The sequence below is a fragment of the Pygocentrus nattereri genome, chromosome 10 (assembly GCF_015220715.1).
Source record: "Pygocentrus nattereri isolate fPygNat1 chromosome 10, fPygNat1.pri, whole genome shotgun sequence".
NCBI classification, from domain to species: domain Eukaryota; kingdom Metazoa; phylum Chordata; class Actinopteri; order Characiformes; family Serrasalmidae; genus Pygocentrus; species Pygocentrus nattereri.
Genome location: NC_051220.1, coordinates 41468274 through 41484415, shown reverse-complemented (window position 1 = coordinate 41484415; position 16142 = coordinate 41468274). Strand labels below are relative to the sequence as shown.

The 16142-nt window shown below is 43.2% G+C and overlaps 1 protein-coding gene across 2 annotated transcripts in view; it reads left to right on the top strand.

Moving 5' to 3' along the window:
- ccdc175 (coiled-coil domain containing 175) overlaps positions 1-15601 on the top strand; it is a 29675-nt gene extending 14074 nt beyond the window's left edge. For both annotated transcript variants that reach the window (XM_017719309.2, XM_017719310.2), the window contains exons 9-19: positions 6252-6388; positions 7682-7792; positions 9089-9160; positions 9254-9389; positions 9478-9606; positions 10234-10372; positions 11614-11693; positions 12654-12806; positions 12895-12997; positions 14064-14107; positions 15255-15601. In XM_017719309.2, the coding sequence (XP_017574798.1) occupies positions 6252-6388; positions 7682-7792; positions 9089-9160; positions 9254-9389; positions 9478-9606; positions 10234-10372; positions 11614-11693; positions 12654-12806; positions 12895-12997; positions 14064-14107; positions 15255-15431 (1281 nt within the window). In that variant the 3' untranslated portion in view covers positions 15432-15601. The remainder of the gene's footprint in view (positions 1-6251; positions 6389-7681; positions 7793-9088; positions 9161-9253; positions 9390-9477; positions 9607-10233; positions 10373-11613; positions 11694-12653; positions 12807-12894; positions 12998-14063; positions 14108-15254) is intronic.
- Positions 15602-16142: the final 541 nt, after the last annotated feature.

The window sequence follows — 16142 nt, the reverse complement described above, 5'->3', positions numbered from 1 at the left end:
AAGGTTTGGGGACGCAGAGCTTTTCAAAATATTTTTCACACCAATGATCATAATGAACCATATTTATGAGGCTCATTCAGAGGAAACAGGGTCACACTCCTAAAAACGAAGGGGCCAATTGTCTGGAAATAAATGTGTCCCAAAGTGTGAAAGTCAGTGTGGAGTTTTAGGCAATGTCACTACATAAACACACATTTTTGTACAACTAAGTGAGCTTTTTTTTTTTTTTTTTTTTTATGAAAAATATTATTTTATGTGTGTACACACAACAATAAAAAAAGATTTGTGATCTTTGTGTACAGGCGAGCATCTTTGGGTCATTCTCCATGAGAATGTGAGAATTCTGCTGGATACGTTTCGAAAAAATCCATTTCTTTCATCCCAAAGCTAAATAATCTTAACATGTCCATTAACATCTCATCTCATCACATATTCACAAAGGAGAGGTTAACTCCAAACATATTTTACAGTCACTCGTGTTGTATGAATATGGAGTAACACCAGGGACGGTGACTCCAGTAGCATCCTGTCCAGTTAAAACTGAGGATTCTGTAAGTCGGCTGACTCGTTGGTGGTTCAGGTGACCTTGTGCAACTGTTTAAAATCAGTAATAAAAATTATATACAGCATTATTTTAACAACATTTCAATTATCCAGCCATTAAAGCACAAACACTGGTGACACAGAAGTTCTGAGCTGCCTGATAAACAAAATGATTAATAAATGAATGAAATATAGTGAGCAGGTGTGACTCGCCTTCTTCCTCTCTGATGAGCCTCGACCCCAAGAGGCAGTTTAATAGAGCTGAAAACACTGTGTTACAATGTAAAATGAGTCCTGATAGCACCAGTGACCCCAATCCATCCATCCATCCATCCATCCATCCATACAACCATACATCCGTGACAAATGATCTTTTAATAAAATACATAATTTTTTAAATGTAGTTTAACGTTAATGATATAAAAAGTAAACATTGAACTGTTTTATACAAAAACCTTGTTTATATTAAAAATAGTAGGAAACTGGTTTTGTGACGAGCTGGTTTACAGATGCAGAGCGACTATGAAACAGGATATAAAGTATTATTTAATCTTAGTTCAACTGTGTAAATGTACAGACTGACTTTTGGAGCTTTGACTAATATTTTAAGCACCTTTTTAATCCTTGAAATGTTTTTTAATGCCCTCCAAATGGAAAATGACCCATTTGAGTTCTGCTTAAAATGAGCGAAAATGATCCACATTGGTAAATTTATCCCCAGTTTTGGTAGTGCCGTGGCTGTTTTGGTCATGTTGTGGCTGGTTTGGTAGTGTCGTGGCTGTTTTGGTAGTGCCGTGGCTGTTTTGGTCATGTTGTGGCTGGTTTGGTAGTGTCGTGGCTGTTTTGGTAGTGCCGTGGCTGTTTTGGTAGTGCCGTGGCTGTTTTGGTAGTATTGTGGCTGGTTTTGGTCATGTTGTGGCTGGTTTGGTATTGTTGTGGCTGGTTTGGTAGTGTTGTGGCTGTTTTTGGTATCGTCGTGGCTGGTTTGGTATTGTTGTGGCTGGTTTGGTAGTGTTGTGGCTGTTTTTGGTATCGTCGTGGCTGGTTTGGTATTGTGGCTGGTTTGGTAGTGTTGTGGCTGTTTTTGGTATCGTCGTGGCTGGTTTGGTATCGTCGTGGCTGGTTTGGTAGTGTTGTGGCTGGTTTTGGTAGTGTTCTGGCTGGTTTTGGTCATGTTCTGGCTGGTTTTGGTAGTGTTGTGAGTGGTTTGGTAGTGTTGTGGCTGGTTTGGTAGTGTTGTGGCTGTTTTGGTAGTGTTGTGGCTGGTTTTGGTCATGTTGTGGCTGGTTTGGTAGTGTTGTGGCTGGTTTGGTAGTGTTGTGGCTGTTTTGGTAGAGTTGTGGCTGGTTTTGGTAGTGTTGTGGGTGGTCTGGTAGTGTCGTGGCTGTTTTGGTAGTGTTGTGGCTGGTTTTGGTCATGTTGTGGCTGGTTTGGTAGTGTCGTGGCTGGTTTTGGTAGTGTTGTGGCTGTTTTGGTAGAGTTGTGGCTGGTTTTGGTAGTGTTGTGGGTGGTTTTGGTAGTGTTGTGGGTGGTCTGGTAGTGTCGTGGCTGTTTTGGTAGTGTTCTGGCTGGTTTTGGTCATGTTGTGGCTGGTTTTGGTAGTGTTGTGGCTGGTTTGGTAGTGTTGTGGCTGTTTTGGTAGAGTTGTGGCTGGTTTTGGTAGTGTTGTGGGTGGTCTGGTAGTGTCTTGGCTGTTTTGGTAGTGTTGTGGGTGGTCTGGTAGTGTCTTGGCTGTTTTGGTAGAGTCGTGGCTGGTTTTGGTAGTGTTGTGGCTGTTTTGGTAGTGTTGTGGCTGGTTTTGGTAGTGTTGTGGCTGTTTTGGTAGTGTTGTGGCTGGTTTTGGTCATGTTGTGGCTGGTTTTGGTAGTGTTGTGGCTGGTTTTGGTAGTGTTGTGGCTGTTTTGGTCATGTTGTGGCTGGTTTGGTAGTGTCGTGGCTGTTTTGGTAGTGCCGTGGCTGTTTTGGTCATGTTGTGGCTGGTTTGGTAGTGTCGTGGCTGTTTTGGTAGTGCCGTGGCTGTTTTGGTAGTGCCGTGGCTGTTTTGGTCATGTTGTGGCTGTTTTGGTAGTGTTGTGGCTGGTTTTGGTAGTGTTGTGGCTGGTTTTGGTAGTGTTGTGGCTGTTTTGGTAGTGCCGTGGCTGTTTTGGTCATGTTGTGGCTGTTTTGGTAGTGTTGTGGCTGTTTTGGTAGTGCCGTGGCTGTTTTGGTAGTGTTGTGGCTGGTTTTGGTCATGTTGTGGCTGGTTTTGGTATCGTCGTGGCTGGTTTGGTATTGTTGTGGCTGGTTTGGTAGTGTTGTGGCTGTTTTTGGTATCGTCGTGGCTGGTTTGGTATTGTTGTGGCTGGTTTGGTAGTGTTGTGGCTGTTTTTGGTATCGTCGTGGCTGGTTTGGTATTGTTGTGGCTGGTTTGGTAGTGTTGTGGCTGTTTTTGGTATCGTCGTGGCTGGTTTGGTATCGTCGTGGCTGGTTTGGTAGTGTTGTGGCTGGTTTTGGTAGTGTTCTGGCTGGTTTTGGTCATGTTCTGGCTGGTTTTGGTAGTGTTGTGAGTGGTTTGGTAGTGTTGTGGCTGGTTTGGTAGTGTTGTGGCTGGTTTTGGTCATGTCGTGGCTGGTTTGGTATTGTTGTGGCTGGTTTGGTAGTGTTGTGGCTGTTTTTGGTATCGTCGTGGCTGGTTTGGTATTGTTGTGGCTGGTTTGGTAGTGTTGTGGCTGTTTTTGGTATCGTCGTGGCTGGTTTGGTATCGTCGTGGCTGGTTTGGTAGTGTTGTGGCTGGTTTTGGTAGTGTTCTGGCTGGTTTTGGTCATGTTCTGGCTGGTTTTGGTAGTGTTGTGAGTGGTTTGGTAGTGTTGTGGCTGGTTTGGTAGTGTTGTGGCTGTTTTGGTAGTGTTGTGGCTGGTTTTGGTCATGTTGTGGCTGGTTTGGTAGTGTTGTGGCTGGTTTGGTAGTGTTGTGGCTGTTTTGGTAGAGTTGTGGCTGGTTTTGGTAGTGTTGTGGGTGGTCTGGTAGTGTCGTGGCTGTTTTGGTAGTGTTGTGGCTGGTTTTGGTCATGTTGTGGCTGGTTTGGTAGTGTCGTGGCTGGTTTTGGTAGTGTTGTGGCTGTTTTGGTAGAGTTGTGGCTGGTTTTGGTAGTGTTGTGGGTGGTTTTGGTAGTGTTGTGGGTGGTCTGGTAGTGTCGTGGCTGTTTTGGTAGTGTTCTGGCTGGTTTTGGTCATGTTGTGGCTGGTTTTGGTAGTGTTGTGGCTGGTTTGGTAGAGTTGTGGCTGGTTTTGGTAGTGTTGTGGGTGGTCTGGTAGTGTCGTGGCTGTTTTGGTAGTGTTGTGGGTGGTCTGGTAGTGTCGTGGCTGTTTTGGTAGTGTCGTGGCTGTTTTGGTAGTGTTGTGGGTGGTCTGGTAGTGTCTTGGCTGTTTTGGTAGTGTCGTGGCTGGTTTTGGTAGTGTTGTGGCTGTTTTGGTAGTGTTGTGGCTGGTTTTGGTAGTGTTGTGGCTGTTTTGGTAGTGTTGTGGCTGGTTTTGGTCATGTTGTGGCTGGTTTTGGTAGTGTTGTGGCTGGTTTTGGTAGTGTTGTGGCTGTTTTGGTCATGTTGTGGCTGGTTTGGTAGTGTCGTGGCTGTTTTGGTAGTGCCGTGGCTGTTTTGGTCATGTTGTGGCTGGTTTGGTAGTGTCGTGGCTGTTTTGGTAGTGCCGTGGCTGTTTTGGTAGTGCCGTGGCTGTTTTGGTCATGTTGTGGCTGTTTTGGTAGTGTTGTGGCTGGTTTTGGTAGTGTTGTGGCTGTTTTGGTAGTGCCGTGGCTGTTTTGGTCATGTTGTGGCTGTTTTGGTAGTGTTGTGGCTGGTTTGGTAGTGTTGTGGCTGTTTTGGTAGTGCTGTGGCTGTTTTGGTAGTGTTGTGGCTGGTTTTGGTCATGTTGTGGCTGGTTTTGGTATCGTCGTGGCTGGTTTGGTATTGTTGTGGCTGGTTTGGTAGTGTTGTGGCTGTTTTTGGTATCGTCGTGGCTGGTTTGGTATTGTTGTGGCTGGTTTGGTAGTGTTGTGGCTGTTTTTGGTATCGTCGTGGCTGGTTTGGTATCGTCGTGGCTGGTTTGGTAGTGTTGTGGCTGGTTTTGGTAGTGTTCTGGCTGGTTTTGGTCATGTTCTGGCTGGTTTTGGTAGTGTTGTGAGTGGTTTGGTAGTGTTGTGGCTGGTTTGGTAGTGTTGTGGCTGTTTTGGTAGTGTTGTGGCTGGTTTTGGTCATGTTGTGGCTGGTTTGGTAGTGTTGTGGCTGGTTTGGTAGTGTTGTGGCTGTTTTGGTAGAGTTGTGGCTGGTTTTGGTAGTGTTGTGGGTGGTCTGGTAGTGTCGTGGCTGTTTTGGTAGTGTTGTGGCTGGTTTTGGTAGTGTTGTGGGTGGTCTGGTAGTGTCGTGGCTGTTTTGGTAGTGTTGTGGCTGGTTTTGGTCATGTTGTGGCTGGTTTGGTAGTGTCGTGGCTGGTTTTGGTAGTGTTGTGGCTGTTTTGGTAGAGTTGTGGCTGGTTTTGGTAGTGTTGTGGGTGGTTTTGGTAGTGTTGTGGGTGGTCTAGTAGTGTCGTGGCTGTTTTGGTAGTGTTCTGGCTGGTTTTGGTCATGTTGTGGCTGGTTTTGGTAGTGTTGTGGCTGGTTTGGTAGTGTTGTGGCTGTTTTGGTAGAGTTGTGGCTGGTTTTGGTAGTGTTGTGGGTGGTCTGGTAGTGTCGTGGCTGTTTTGGTAGTGTTGTGGGTGGTCTGGTAGTGTCTTGGCTGTTTTGGTAGTGTCGTGGCTGGTTTTGGTAGTGTTGTGGCTGTTTTGGTAGTGTTGTGGCTGGTTTTGGTAGTGTTGTGGCTGTTTTGGTAGTGTTGTGGCTGGTTTTGGTCATGTTGTGGCTGGTTTTGGTAGTGTTGTGGCTGGTTTTGGTAGTGTTGTGGCTGTTTTGGTAGTGTTGTGGCTGTTTTGGTAGTGTTGTGGCTGGTTTTGGTAGTGTTGTGGCTGTTTTGGTAGTGTTGTGGCTGGTTTTGGTAGTGTTGTGGCTGTTTTGGTAGTGTTGTGGCTGGTTTTGGTAGTGTTGTGGCTGTTTTGGTAGTGTTGTGGCTGTTTTGGTAGTGTCTTGGCTGGTTTGGTAGTGTTGTGGCTGTTTTGGTAGTGTTGTGGCTGGTTTTGGTATTGTTGTGACTGGTTTTGGTCATGTTGTAGCTGTTTTGGTAGTGTCTTGGCTGGTTTTGGTCATGTTGTGGCTGGTTTTGGTAGTGTTGTGGCTGTTTTGGTAGTGTTGTGGCTGTTTTGGTAGTGTCTTGGCTGGTTTGGTAGTGTTGTGGCTGTTTTGGTAGTGTCGTGGCTGGTTTTGGTAGTGTTGTGGCTGTTTTGGTAGTGTTGTGGCTGTTTTGGTAGTGTTGTGGGTGTTTTGGTGGTGACACAAAGGGCATACTCAATGCGAGAGGATTTTAATCTGAAATACAAAAAGATTTTTTTTTCCAAAATTACAGTTCAGTAGAATCATCCATGTCAGCATCATCCCAGAATTCCCATAGTGATGCTTCTATATATGTATGGAAATTATATATCTATGTACAGTATATCTATTTTTGTACTATATTAATCTCTTTCAAAAAAAGAAGGCAAAGTGCCCTCAAATCTTTGTTTTTCCAAGTTTAGCAACATATTTATTGACTGAAGAATCTATCCAAACCACTCATTAATGCTTGAGTGTGTTGGTTTTTTGTTGTTCAGGTGGAAAATCAGCTAGAAGAAGGATGGAAGCTGAACCAAGTTTATCTACAGTCCATCGCTGAGATATCAGCCAGTTTCAGTGCTCAGAGGAAAAAAGAGGACGATGCCTTAGCAGATCACCACAGCCTGTCCAGACAGTGCGCTTCACTCTGCTACTGTCCACATACTTCACCACAGAACAGCTACACTTTCACCACTTTCATGATTTTTATTCGGACAAAAGCAGTGACGTCACCAAAACCTGCAGCTTTTAAAGCGTTTAAAGTTCTGCCAGCTCACAAAATGTGAAAATTCAAAACCTCCTGCTCTCTCCAATCCATACAGCCCAAAAATAGAAACTAAATAAAGCAAAAACGTCCTGTTTTCAATTTACTGGTTTTGTGATGCAACACAAATCAAGCATCTTACAGTATATACTCCTTTCAACCTACAGCAGTTTAGCTCCTCCCATTCACTCTGAAGTTAAAAGGAATGTTCTTCTTTCTGAAGGAATTGCAATACAGGGAAGCCAATCAGAACAGAGCTAATGTAACAAATGCAGCCTGTTTAATTGTAAGGGATAAATAGAGGCTGTTTTTAGTACACAAAACTACACGACTGTTGACCTCAGGGGGAAAAAAAATACAAAAAAGTAGGATATGGATATTTTTAAAATATTTTTTTCTAAATTTAATTTTTTTAGTACAAATGTTCTTTTTTTTTAAATGTGATCATTCAAAAATTGTATTTTTTACATTTTTTAAATATTTGGCTTTTTTAATAAAAACATATCATCAAAGTAATGATTAATCACAGCTGATTTTGCTTGTTTCTGTATTTGTGTAAAATGTCAGCACATTTCTGTGTAACGCTGGGGAGCGATGAGGAGGAGGACGCATACGATGAGAGAAGCAAGATTTAATAGGGGCAAATCCATAATCAGGGTCTAGACAGTCCAGGGTCAAAGAGCCAACAAGGAGAGATGGCGGGACAGACATGATGAAAAGGAAAACAGACTAAACACAAAAACAGAGACTAGGAAATCTAACAGGCCAGAAGATACGATATCAAACAATACAATACAAACTAACTGGGGAAAGCACAGGGCTTAAATACAGGAACAGGTAACAAGACACAGGTGGTTAACAAGAGGGTTAACAAGACACAGGTGAGAACAATCAAGGGCAGGGTCTGGAAACAAGGGGGCAGAACAGGGAAGAATCAAAACAAGAAAGCACATGGACAAGACCAGAACGTAAACACAAGCACATGGAGGACTGGGAGGGGCCAGTCGTGACATTCTGCTTCATTTGATGGTGTAAAAATGTCAACAAGACATTACACTCCGGTAGTTTTACATCAACGATGCCATTTCCTCTGTTCCTCTTAAAGCCTTTGTGTAAACGAGCTGCAGTTTCTTTCATACTGAACTTCTCTTTGTTTCCTCTCAGACTGGAAAAGTCTAAGCAGAGGCTCGATGAGCGAATTGCATCGATCGCCAAATGCAAGCTTGAGGTCAAAGAGATGGAGAAAGAGATGAAGCAGCTCCAGGAAACCAACATGTATGGCTCAGTAACTCATGTTAACCAGTCTAACGGAAAAAGTAACCCATTAAAAAGAGTTCGTGTAAAAGCTTACTGAAAAATCGAATTTCATTTTCCCAAGATGTGTTTGGTGTGTGATGTTTGCTTCATTAGGCCTGAAACATACTGCACGTGAGGATGTGAACGCAGAAGGTTCTTTGCATCATGGAAGTGCACTTCAGATTGATGAGAAATGAGCACAAATGTGCTATAGACTGTTCTAGATAGAGCCTTCTATATAACAGCCCAAAGCCTTCTTCTATTGTTAAAAACTCTTTTGGGTGCTGTGTAGATTTAAAAAGGTTCTATATAGACTGATGGAAAATGCACTGTAGATGGTTCTATATTGCACCCAAAATGGTTCTTCTATTGTTACAAGTTTTACATTTACATAATAGATGAACTCTTTTGGGTGCTGTATAGAACCCCTTTCAATAAGGTTCTATATAGAAGTATCTACAGCACATTTTCCATTAGTCTGAAAAACATTTCATAATGCAATGCCTTTAATCATGCAAAGGGTTCTTTGAATGTTCAGGGTTTTGTATTGAACCACCCAAACTAGTTCCACGTGGCTGATATTTTCACTGTTGATCTGCTGCAGCTCAAACTGTTTGAACGGATCTGCGCTGATCAGCACAGGAGAGCACAGAAAACCCTTTATTAGTCCCACAACGGAGAAATTTCACCTCCGCATTTAACCCATCCGTGCAGTGAAACACCACATACACACTAGTGAACACACACACTAGGGGGCAGTGAGCACACTTGCCCAGAGCGGTGGGCAGCCCTATCCACAGCGCCTGGGGAGCAGTTGGGGGTTAGGTGTCTTGCTCAAGGGCATCTCAATCACGTACTGTCGGATCTGGGGATCGAACCAGCGACCTTCCGGTCACAAAGCTGGTTCCTTAACCTCCAGCACACGACTGCCCCCCGTTAAAGTGCATGCAAGCATGTACTGGTCAGGCTTAGGCTACATTTTAATGGCCATCCAGATCTCTAAAAAGCACAAACAAAAGCTTCAGGCACCAACCATGTTTTGCTCAACCCCTTAACAATGCAAGTTTATTTCATACAAAGGTTAATTATTCAGTAACTACAGAGACTTCATTGCAAACTAATCGAGCTATTCCTAGGTTGTAGAAGTATGTGATAAAACACGGTGTGTGATAAAACCTTTTGTAGAACTAATCCTGTAATGCCAATAACCAAAATTTTATTTTTTTTCTAGTGACAACAGTTGCCCAATGCCTTTATTTTTGTCTTTGATCTCAGAGTCAACACAGAGCTGTTTCAGAAGAACCTGAAGGACCTCGAAGGTCAACTTGCCAAAGAGAAGAAGAGCAGGTTCAAACTGCTACATCTCATCTTTACTAATGCATCAAAGCCTCCAGTTACAGAGATCTTTCTTAACGTTTTACATGTTAATGTTCTGCTCAGAGCAGCGCTGGAGGTGGAGAGAGCTGAACTCTGTCGATCTCTGGAGACCCTTACAGAACAGAATGAACAGTATGTGAGAGAACTGAGCTCAAACACTGCATTAATGAAGAAGAAATACAGCGATCTACAAGAGGAGGTCAGAGAGGTTTTGCTACAGTAAAATACTCTGAAAACTCTCACTGATAGTGCTCTTGGATCCTAAAGTGGTTTGATGTAATTTGTAGAGGGAGAAATTTCAAGAACATGAAGCCATGAGCTCTTTGATCGAGCGACTTACAGACATGGTCTCCTGCGCCGAAGGGGAGTGTAAACAGATGGAAATCGGTTACCGCGCTGAAATCCAACAACTCACTGTAAGAGAAATGTACTCAATAAATATATATGTATATTTATAATAATATATATATGTGAAGCGACTTTGGGTTTGTGAAAGGCGCTATATAAATGTAATTTATTATTTTATTATTATTATTATTATTATTATAACCAGCTTTAGAGTCACTCACTTACACTCACTGGCCACTTTATTAGAAATACCTACCTTGTACATCCACTTACTGGCCATTTTATTGGAAACATCTCCCTCATACGTCCACCCACTGGCCACTTGATTAGAAACACCGATCATATACCTCCACTATTAGAAACACCCACCCTGTGCTTCCACTCACTGGCCACTTTATTAGAAACACCTCCCATGTACTTCCACAAATTGGCCACTTTATGAGAAACACCAATCTTGTGCTTCCACTCACTGGCCACTTTATTAGAAACACCTCCCATGTACTTCCACAAATTGGCCACTTTATGAGAAACACCAATCTTGTGCTTCCACTCACTGGCCACTTTATTAGAAACACCTAACTTGTACTTCTACTAACTGGCCACTTTATTAGAAACACCTACCTTATACTGTAACCTCTAAGTGATACAGTGGACCATGGTAGTTTGTTAAAATAACTGTTTCCCCTACCTAAAAGATGGAGGCTGAATCAACCACCAGAGCTCAACTGGATCAAGAGGAAGTACTTCAAGTCCAGGAATCCATGTTGAAGGAGGCCGAGGCTCAGTTTGACACCGAACATTCCAGACATGAGACACTTAAACAACAAACAATTGGTACAGCCACCATTCCCACTCAGCTAATGTACGAACAGAAAAAGACATAACACAAACAGTTTAACACACAGAGACCTTTACATACGAGCCCTCTGGGGTCTGAGGGCACTGTCTCAATTTTTATATCTCCTCTAAAGGCTCTTCATAGAACACAATCCTCATATGTTTCATATCAAAACGCTCTGTTATCTCCATCACTACTTTCCAAACCCGCTGCAGCAGCTTCAGCAGCTGTAAACTCTCTGACGCCGTTTCACACGAGTCTCCGATGTGGACTGAATGAAGAATGGTCTCCGACAAGATGTTCAGTCCAGTTCAGAGAGGTCCTGAGTGTCACACAAATCCACCAGCTCCACACGGTGAGAGGCAGATGACGTGTATCTCAGCCCCTCTTCACAGGCTCATAACTCCAGCTGTGAGTCTCGTAGGATCTCGTGATAAGACGGAATGCAAAAGGGCGGCTCTACAGATTCAGGAAGGGTTTGAACTGGATTTCTGAGCTGGATCATCACAAAGATACTTGACGCGAGTTTGTGGACCCCAGAGGGTTAAAAAGCTTATTTAAATACTCTCTAAATATCACTACTATCACAACATGTCAGTAAAGAGTAAAACATTTTACAGCTGGTGGAATAAATGAGTTTTGAAGCCTCTTGTTGGTCTCTTGTGGTGTATTAAAACACTATCCAGAGATCAGCAACATTCCAAATGAGCTACACTTTTTATAAAGATGGTTCTTCAAGGGTTCTTTAGTAAAGAAAATGGTTCTATATAGAACCATGGACACTCAAAAAGCCCTTTGCATGATTGATGAGTTTGTTGCATCATTAAAATGTTCTTCAGATTGATGGAGAATGTGCTTTAGATGGTTCTGTTTAGAGCCCAAAAGGGTTCTTTTATTGTTACAAGCTTCACATTTGCATAACAGAAGAACCCTTTTGGGTACTATCTAGAACCATCCAAAACACATTCTCCATCAATCTAAAGAGCACTTTAATGATGCAAAGAACCCGTTAATCATGTAAATGGTTCTTTTAGTGTTCATGGTTCTATGTAGAACCATTTTCTTTACTAAACATTGAAGGATTAATACACCCACGCTCAGCATCAACATCTGTCAATGATATTTGTTTATTATAGCAGCGAATCTGCCTGTGTTCTACTTGTTTGCTGATATTTGGCTTTTATCAAGTTTTATCTTTATTGTTATTTATTGTTTACTCATTGTTTTTGCCTTGCAGAGATGAAGGCCAGAAAAAATCATTTTGAGCTCTCCATTCAGAAGGTGAAGGAAGAAACTGCTGCACTCCTTCAGCCGAAGGTAAAACACTGTACCCTCATTCACTCATTCATTCATTCAGGGGGTCATCGTTACTCATTGAAATCTGTAATATTTGGAAGACACTTTATTCTGAGTGTCTTTTAAGCAACAGAACACAGAGGGAGCGTGTTTATCGTGAAATAACATCCCGGCTGTGATTTGGTGGCCGTAGGTTTAGGATTAGGGCCAGGGTTAGGATTAGGTTTTGGGTTGAGGTTAGGGTAAGGTTTAGGATTAGGGCCAGGGTTAGGATTAGGTTTTAGGTTGAGGTTAGGGTAAGGTTTATGATTAGGGCCAGGGTTAGGATTAGGTTTTGGGTTGAGGTTAGGGTAAGGTTTATGATTAGGGCCAGGGTTAGGATTAGGTTTTAGGTTGAGGTTAGGGTAAGGTTTAGGATTAGGGCCAGGGTTAGGATTAGGTTTTGGGTTGAGGTTAGGGTAAGGTTTAGCATTAGGGCCAGGGTTAGGATTAGGTTTTAGGTTGTGGTTAGGGTAAGGTTTATGATTAGGGCCAGGGTTAGGATTAGGTTTTGGGTTGAGGTTAGGGTAAGGTTTAGGATTAGGGCCAGGGTTAGGATTAGGTTTTGGGTTGAGGTTAGGGTAAGGTTTAGGATTAGGGCCAGGGTTAGGATTAGGTTTTGGGTTGAGGTTAGGGTAAGGTTTAGGATTAGGGCCAGGGTTAGGATTAGGTTTTGGGTTGAGATTAGGGTAAGGTTTAGGATTAGGGCCAGGGTTAGGATTAGGTTTTGGGTTTTGAGTTTTGCTTCATGGAAGTAACATGCTAAAGAAACATCTACTTAATGTAAGTAATGTATCAACAGAACATCTACAAGATATTTACCTCAGCATATTCAGATGATTTACTACTGCTAAGGTGTTACTGATACTCCGTTAAGAGTTTATTAATCATCAACTCAAAATAAAGTGCTTCCAATATTTGGAACATAATATTCCGGTGAAGGAGGATTTGAAGATGGAGCTGCGGGCGCTGCGGGCGGAGCACATGGAGGAGCTGATTAATCAGGCAGCTGAAATCGGTGCCACGGAGAAGAGCATCTATGAGAACGGACTGATGCTGGAGCGAGTCAGCATGGAAAACAGTCGACTGCACCTGGTGGGTGACCTGCTAGTTCACTTTGTTCTACATGAAAGGCACAGTTGCGGCACTTTAAGGCCTGAAGATGTGCGTTTTCGGTTTGTAGAGAATTGAACAAATGAAGGAGGAGCTCTGCAACGTGGAGAGAGAGAAGGAGAAGCACTCAGACCAGACGGGCCGGATGAAGGAAGAAATGCAGTCCCTCTGCAGTGAGTCTTGCACTGCTTTTCACTCTGCTTCACTAAACTCTCCCAAAAATCTGTGCCGTGAAGAACCCTGTCAGATTCTGACTTGGGCTACCTGACGGTTACATACACCTTTCATCGCCGCTGATAGAAACCTTCATTAACATTTACAGTAACGCTTGAAGGCTGTCGACATTCATAACATCTTAAAGAAACCTTTCATAACGTTTATGAATGTGTAAACCGACATTTATAATGTATAGATGTTTTACATGATATTAATATGGACTTCTAAGCCAGTTTACTGAGAAACGTTTTGCAAAAATAAAAGTCCTCATTTTTAAAATTAATTTTAATCATTATGTGGTTTGACACTCAGGCATGTTTCAGCTGTATGTTTGACTGAAGAAAGTGAGTCGTTATTCTGATTTGCCACATCAAAACTTGGAGAAAACAGATTTTTTAGCCGAACACTCAGCACATACATTAAACTATGGACACGCTGCCATAAACAGAAGGAGCAGAGCTATAAATAGCTACGACAAGTTTAGGTGTTACCTCGATATCGCTGCTGTCCAAATAAAAACGAGTATCTTTCGAGTAGTAACTGGACGGAAGAAGGCAGAAACGCTCTTACCTTTCAATGTAAGTGATTTTATTCCAAGTGATTTTAGAGCGTTTCTATTGGTCCACGTCTACTGGCATTTGAGGTCTTCGCTCCTATATTGTGGAATAATACACTGCCCCCCCTTTTTTTAAGATTTTAGAAAATTTTCCTTCTACTTATCAGGAATTTTTCACACAGCGTAAAGGACAGCTGGTGTGTTGAAATGTAGAAAAACGGCAAATCAGCAAAAATGGAGAGATAACGTGCTTTTCTGTGGACATTGATCGGACATATCATAACTGCACGCGTGTTAATTATAACCTGTGTAACTGGCCACACCCACCAGCACAAACGTTCTGTAGTCTGTTGGTAATTAATTAACTCCCTTTTCAGTAAATATGCCTCTTAGTCTACCGCATGACACAGTTTTATCGTTTACATACACAGCGTTCTTTTATTTAATGACTTGCTTTTCTCCTCCAGGTGGTCTGCTGGAGGGCTGGGCCTCAGATAAACTGGCTACTGAGGTACAGTCTGAAATCTTAGTATATTATGGCTATGCAGAAATGTCTTTAGAACTTTTCCTCCCGTTTATGGTGCCAGTCAACAGTTTAGACCCGACTGTGATGAATATAAAAAGTTGTGCGTTTAATTCATTAAATGATTGTTCTTAAATTATAAATGATTTACTATTACTTAACACTGTGCCTGGTTGCTGGATAGAAAGCCAAGCTATAAACTGCATAAAGAGAAGCTGGTTTGAAGAATCTAAAATAAAACTAGCATTTCGCCAAAATCATAACTTTATGTTACGGGACGGCAGGGAGGTGGACCCAAGTGCAGAGAGGAAAACCCGTGAGAAAGGGTCTTAAATGAATTTAATGAGGTGATGGAGTGTGAACTGGCTGACTCAGAGCCAGACTCAAAAGCCAATGTGCTGATTGGCGGTCCGAGGAGCTACCACTGTGCCACCGGGAAGCACAGGTGACAACGGGAAAAACACCTCAACGTTATACCAACAATGTTTGCTATCCAGAGCAGGATGGGTGCCCTTTCTGAGGCTTGGTTCCTCTCAGTGTTTCCTCCTGTTGCTTTTAGGGAATTTTTCCTTGCTACCGTCGCCGCTGGCGACGCTCATGGGGGCTCAGACCCGGATTGTGACAGCACCTGTTGTAAAAAGCGCTTTATAAATAAACTTTGCTTGCTTGCTCAACATATCGGACACAAAAAACAATGGCGGGAAAAAGGCGAACAAGGGGGACGCTGAAAGCATCGCTCAAAGGCTGAACTAGAAAAAGATAATCAGAAAACAAAAATGACTTCCTCTGTGATTCGGGGGTTTGGACTTGATGTTTCACCTGTTTCCTCTTTTTGGAACAAACACCTTTTGTATGGCACAGAGCCGTTTGTTGCTCAAGCCTTCTTTTGTTTTTTTAAGTAGTTTGGGGCAATTTCCCTCTTTCTTGTCTTTTCTTTGTTTAAATACCCACCTGGGCTAAGTACCGTACCAGTCACCCCTCGACAAAGGTGTGACAAAGCGCTTCTGTTTGCCACAGCCTTAAGTAGAGGAGTGACACCACCTGGAGAGGAACATTTACAATAGATATAGGAGTTTATTTTAGTGTAATCGTCCAACTTGAACAACACGGTAATTTGATTCTTTTCTCACTGTAGGAATCTACAGAAAAAGACCAAAAACTCATTGAAGCCCTGCACAGCCTTACGATAAAGATCCAACAGAGGAAGCGTCACATTGGAGACGTCCACAGCAGACTGGAGAAGGAGCTAAACGCCATGAGCTCCATGCTGAACACCACCAGCAGCAGGCATAAAGATCCATACTGCAGCTGATGGACAGCCTGGGGTCGAACCTTAGTACGGAACCTGTTTCCCTTCAAAGGTCCCAAATCTATTCTTTGTTGCGTCTTTTTCTCTGAGGTCTGCATCTCTGTGGTTTAATGGCCCAAAAATAGTCAATAAAATTTGGACTGTTTTCCAACCTCTTTTTATCCCTTACTTAAACAGGCTGAATGGGTGGGGCTAAACTGCTGTAGGCTGAACGGGTGGGGCTAGACTGCTGTAGGCTGAACGGGTGGGGCTAGACTGCTGTAGGCTGAACGGGTGGGGCTAAACTGCTGTAGGCTGAACGGGTGGGGCTAAACTGCTGTAGGCTGAATGGGTGGGGCTAGACTGCTGTAGGCTGAACGGGTGGGGCTAAACTGCTGTAGGCTGAACGGGTGGGGCTAAACTGCTGTAGGCTGAATAGGTGGGGCTAAACTGCTGTAGGCTGAATGGGTGGGGCTAGACTGCTGTAGGCTGAACGGGTGGGGCTAGACTGCTGTAGGCTGAACGGGTGGGGCTAGACTGCTGTAGGCTGAACGGGTGGGGCTAGACTGCTGTAGGCTGAACGGGTGGGGCTAAACTGCTGTAGGCTGAATAGGTGGGGCTAAACTGCTGTAGGCTGAACGGGTGGAGCTAAACTGCTGTAGGCTGAATAGGTGGGGCTAAACTGCTATAGGCTGAACGGGTGGAGCTAAACTGCTGTAGGCTGAATAGGTGGGG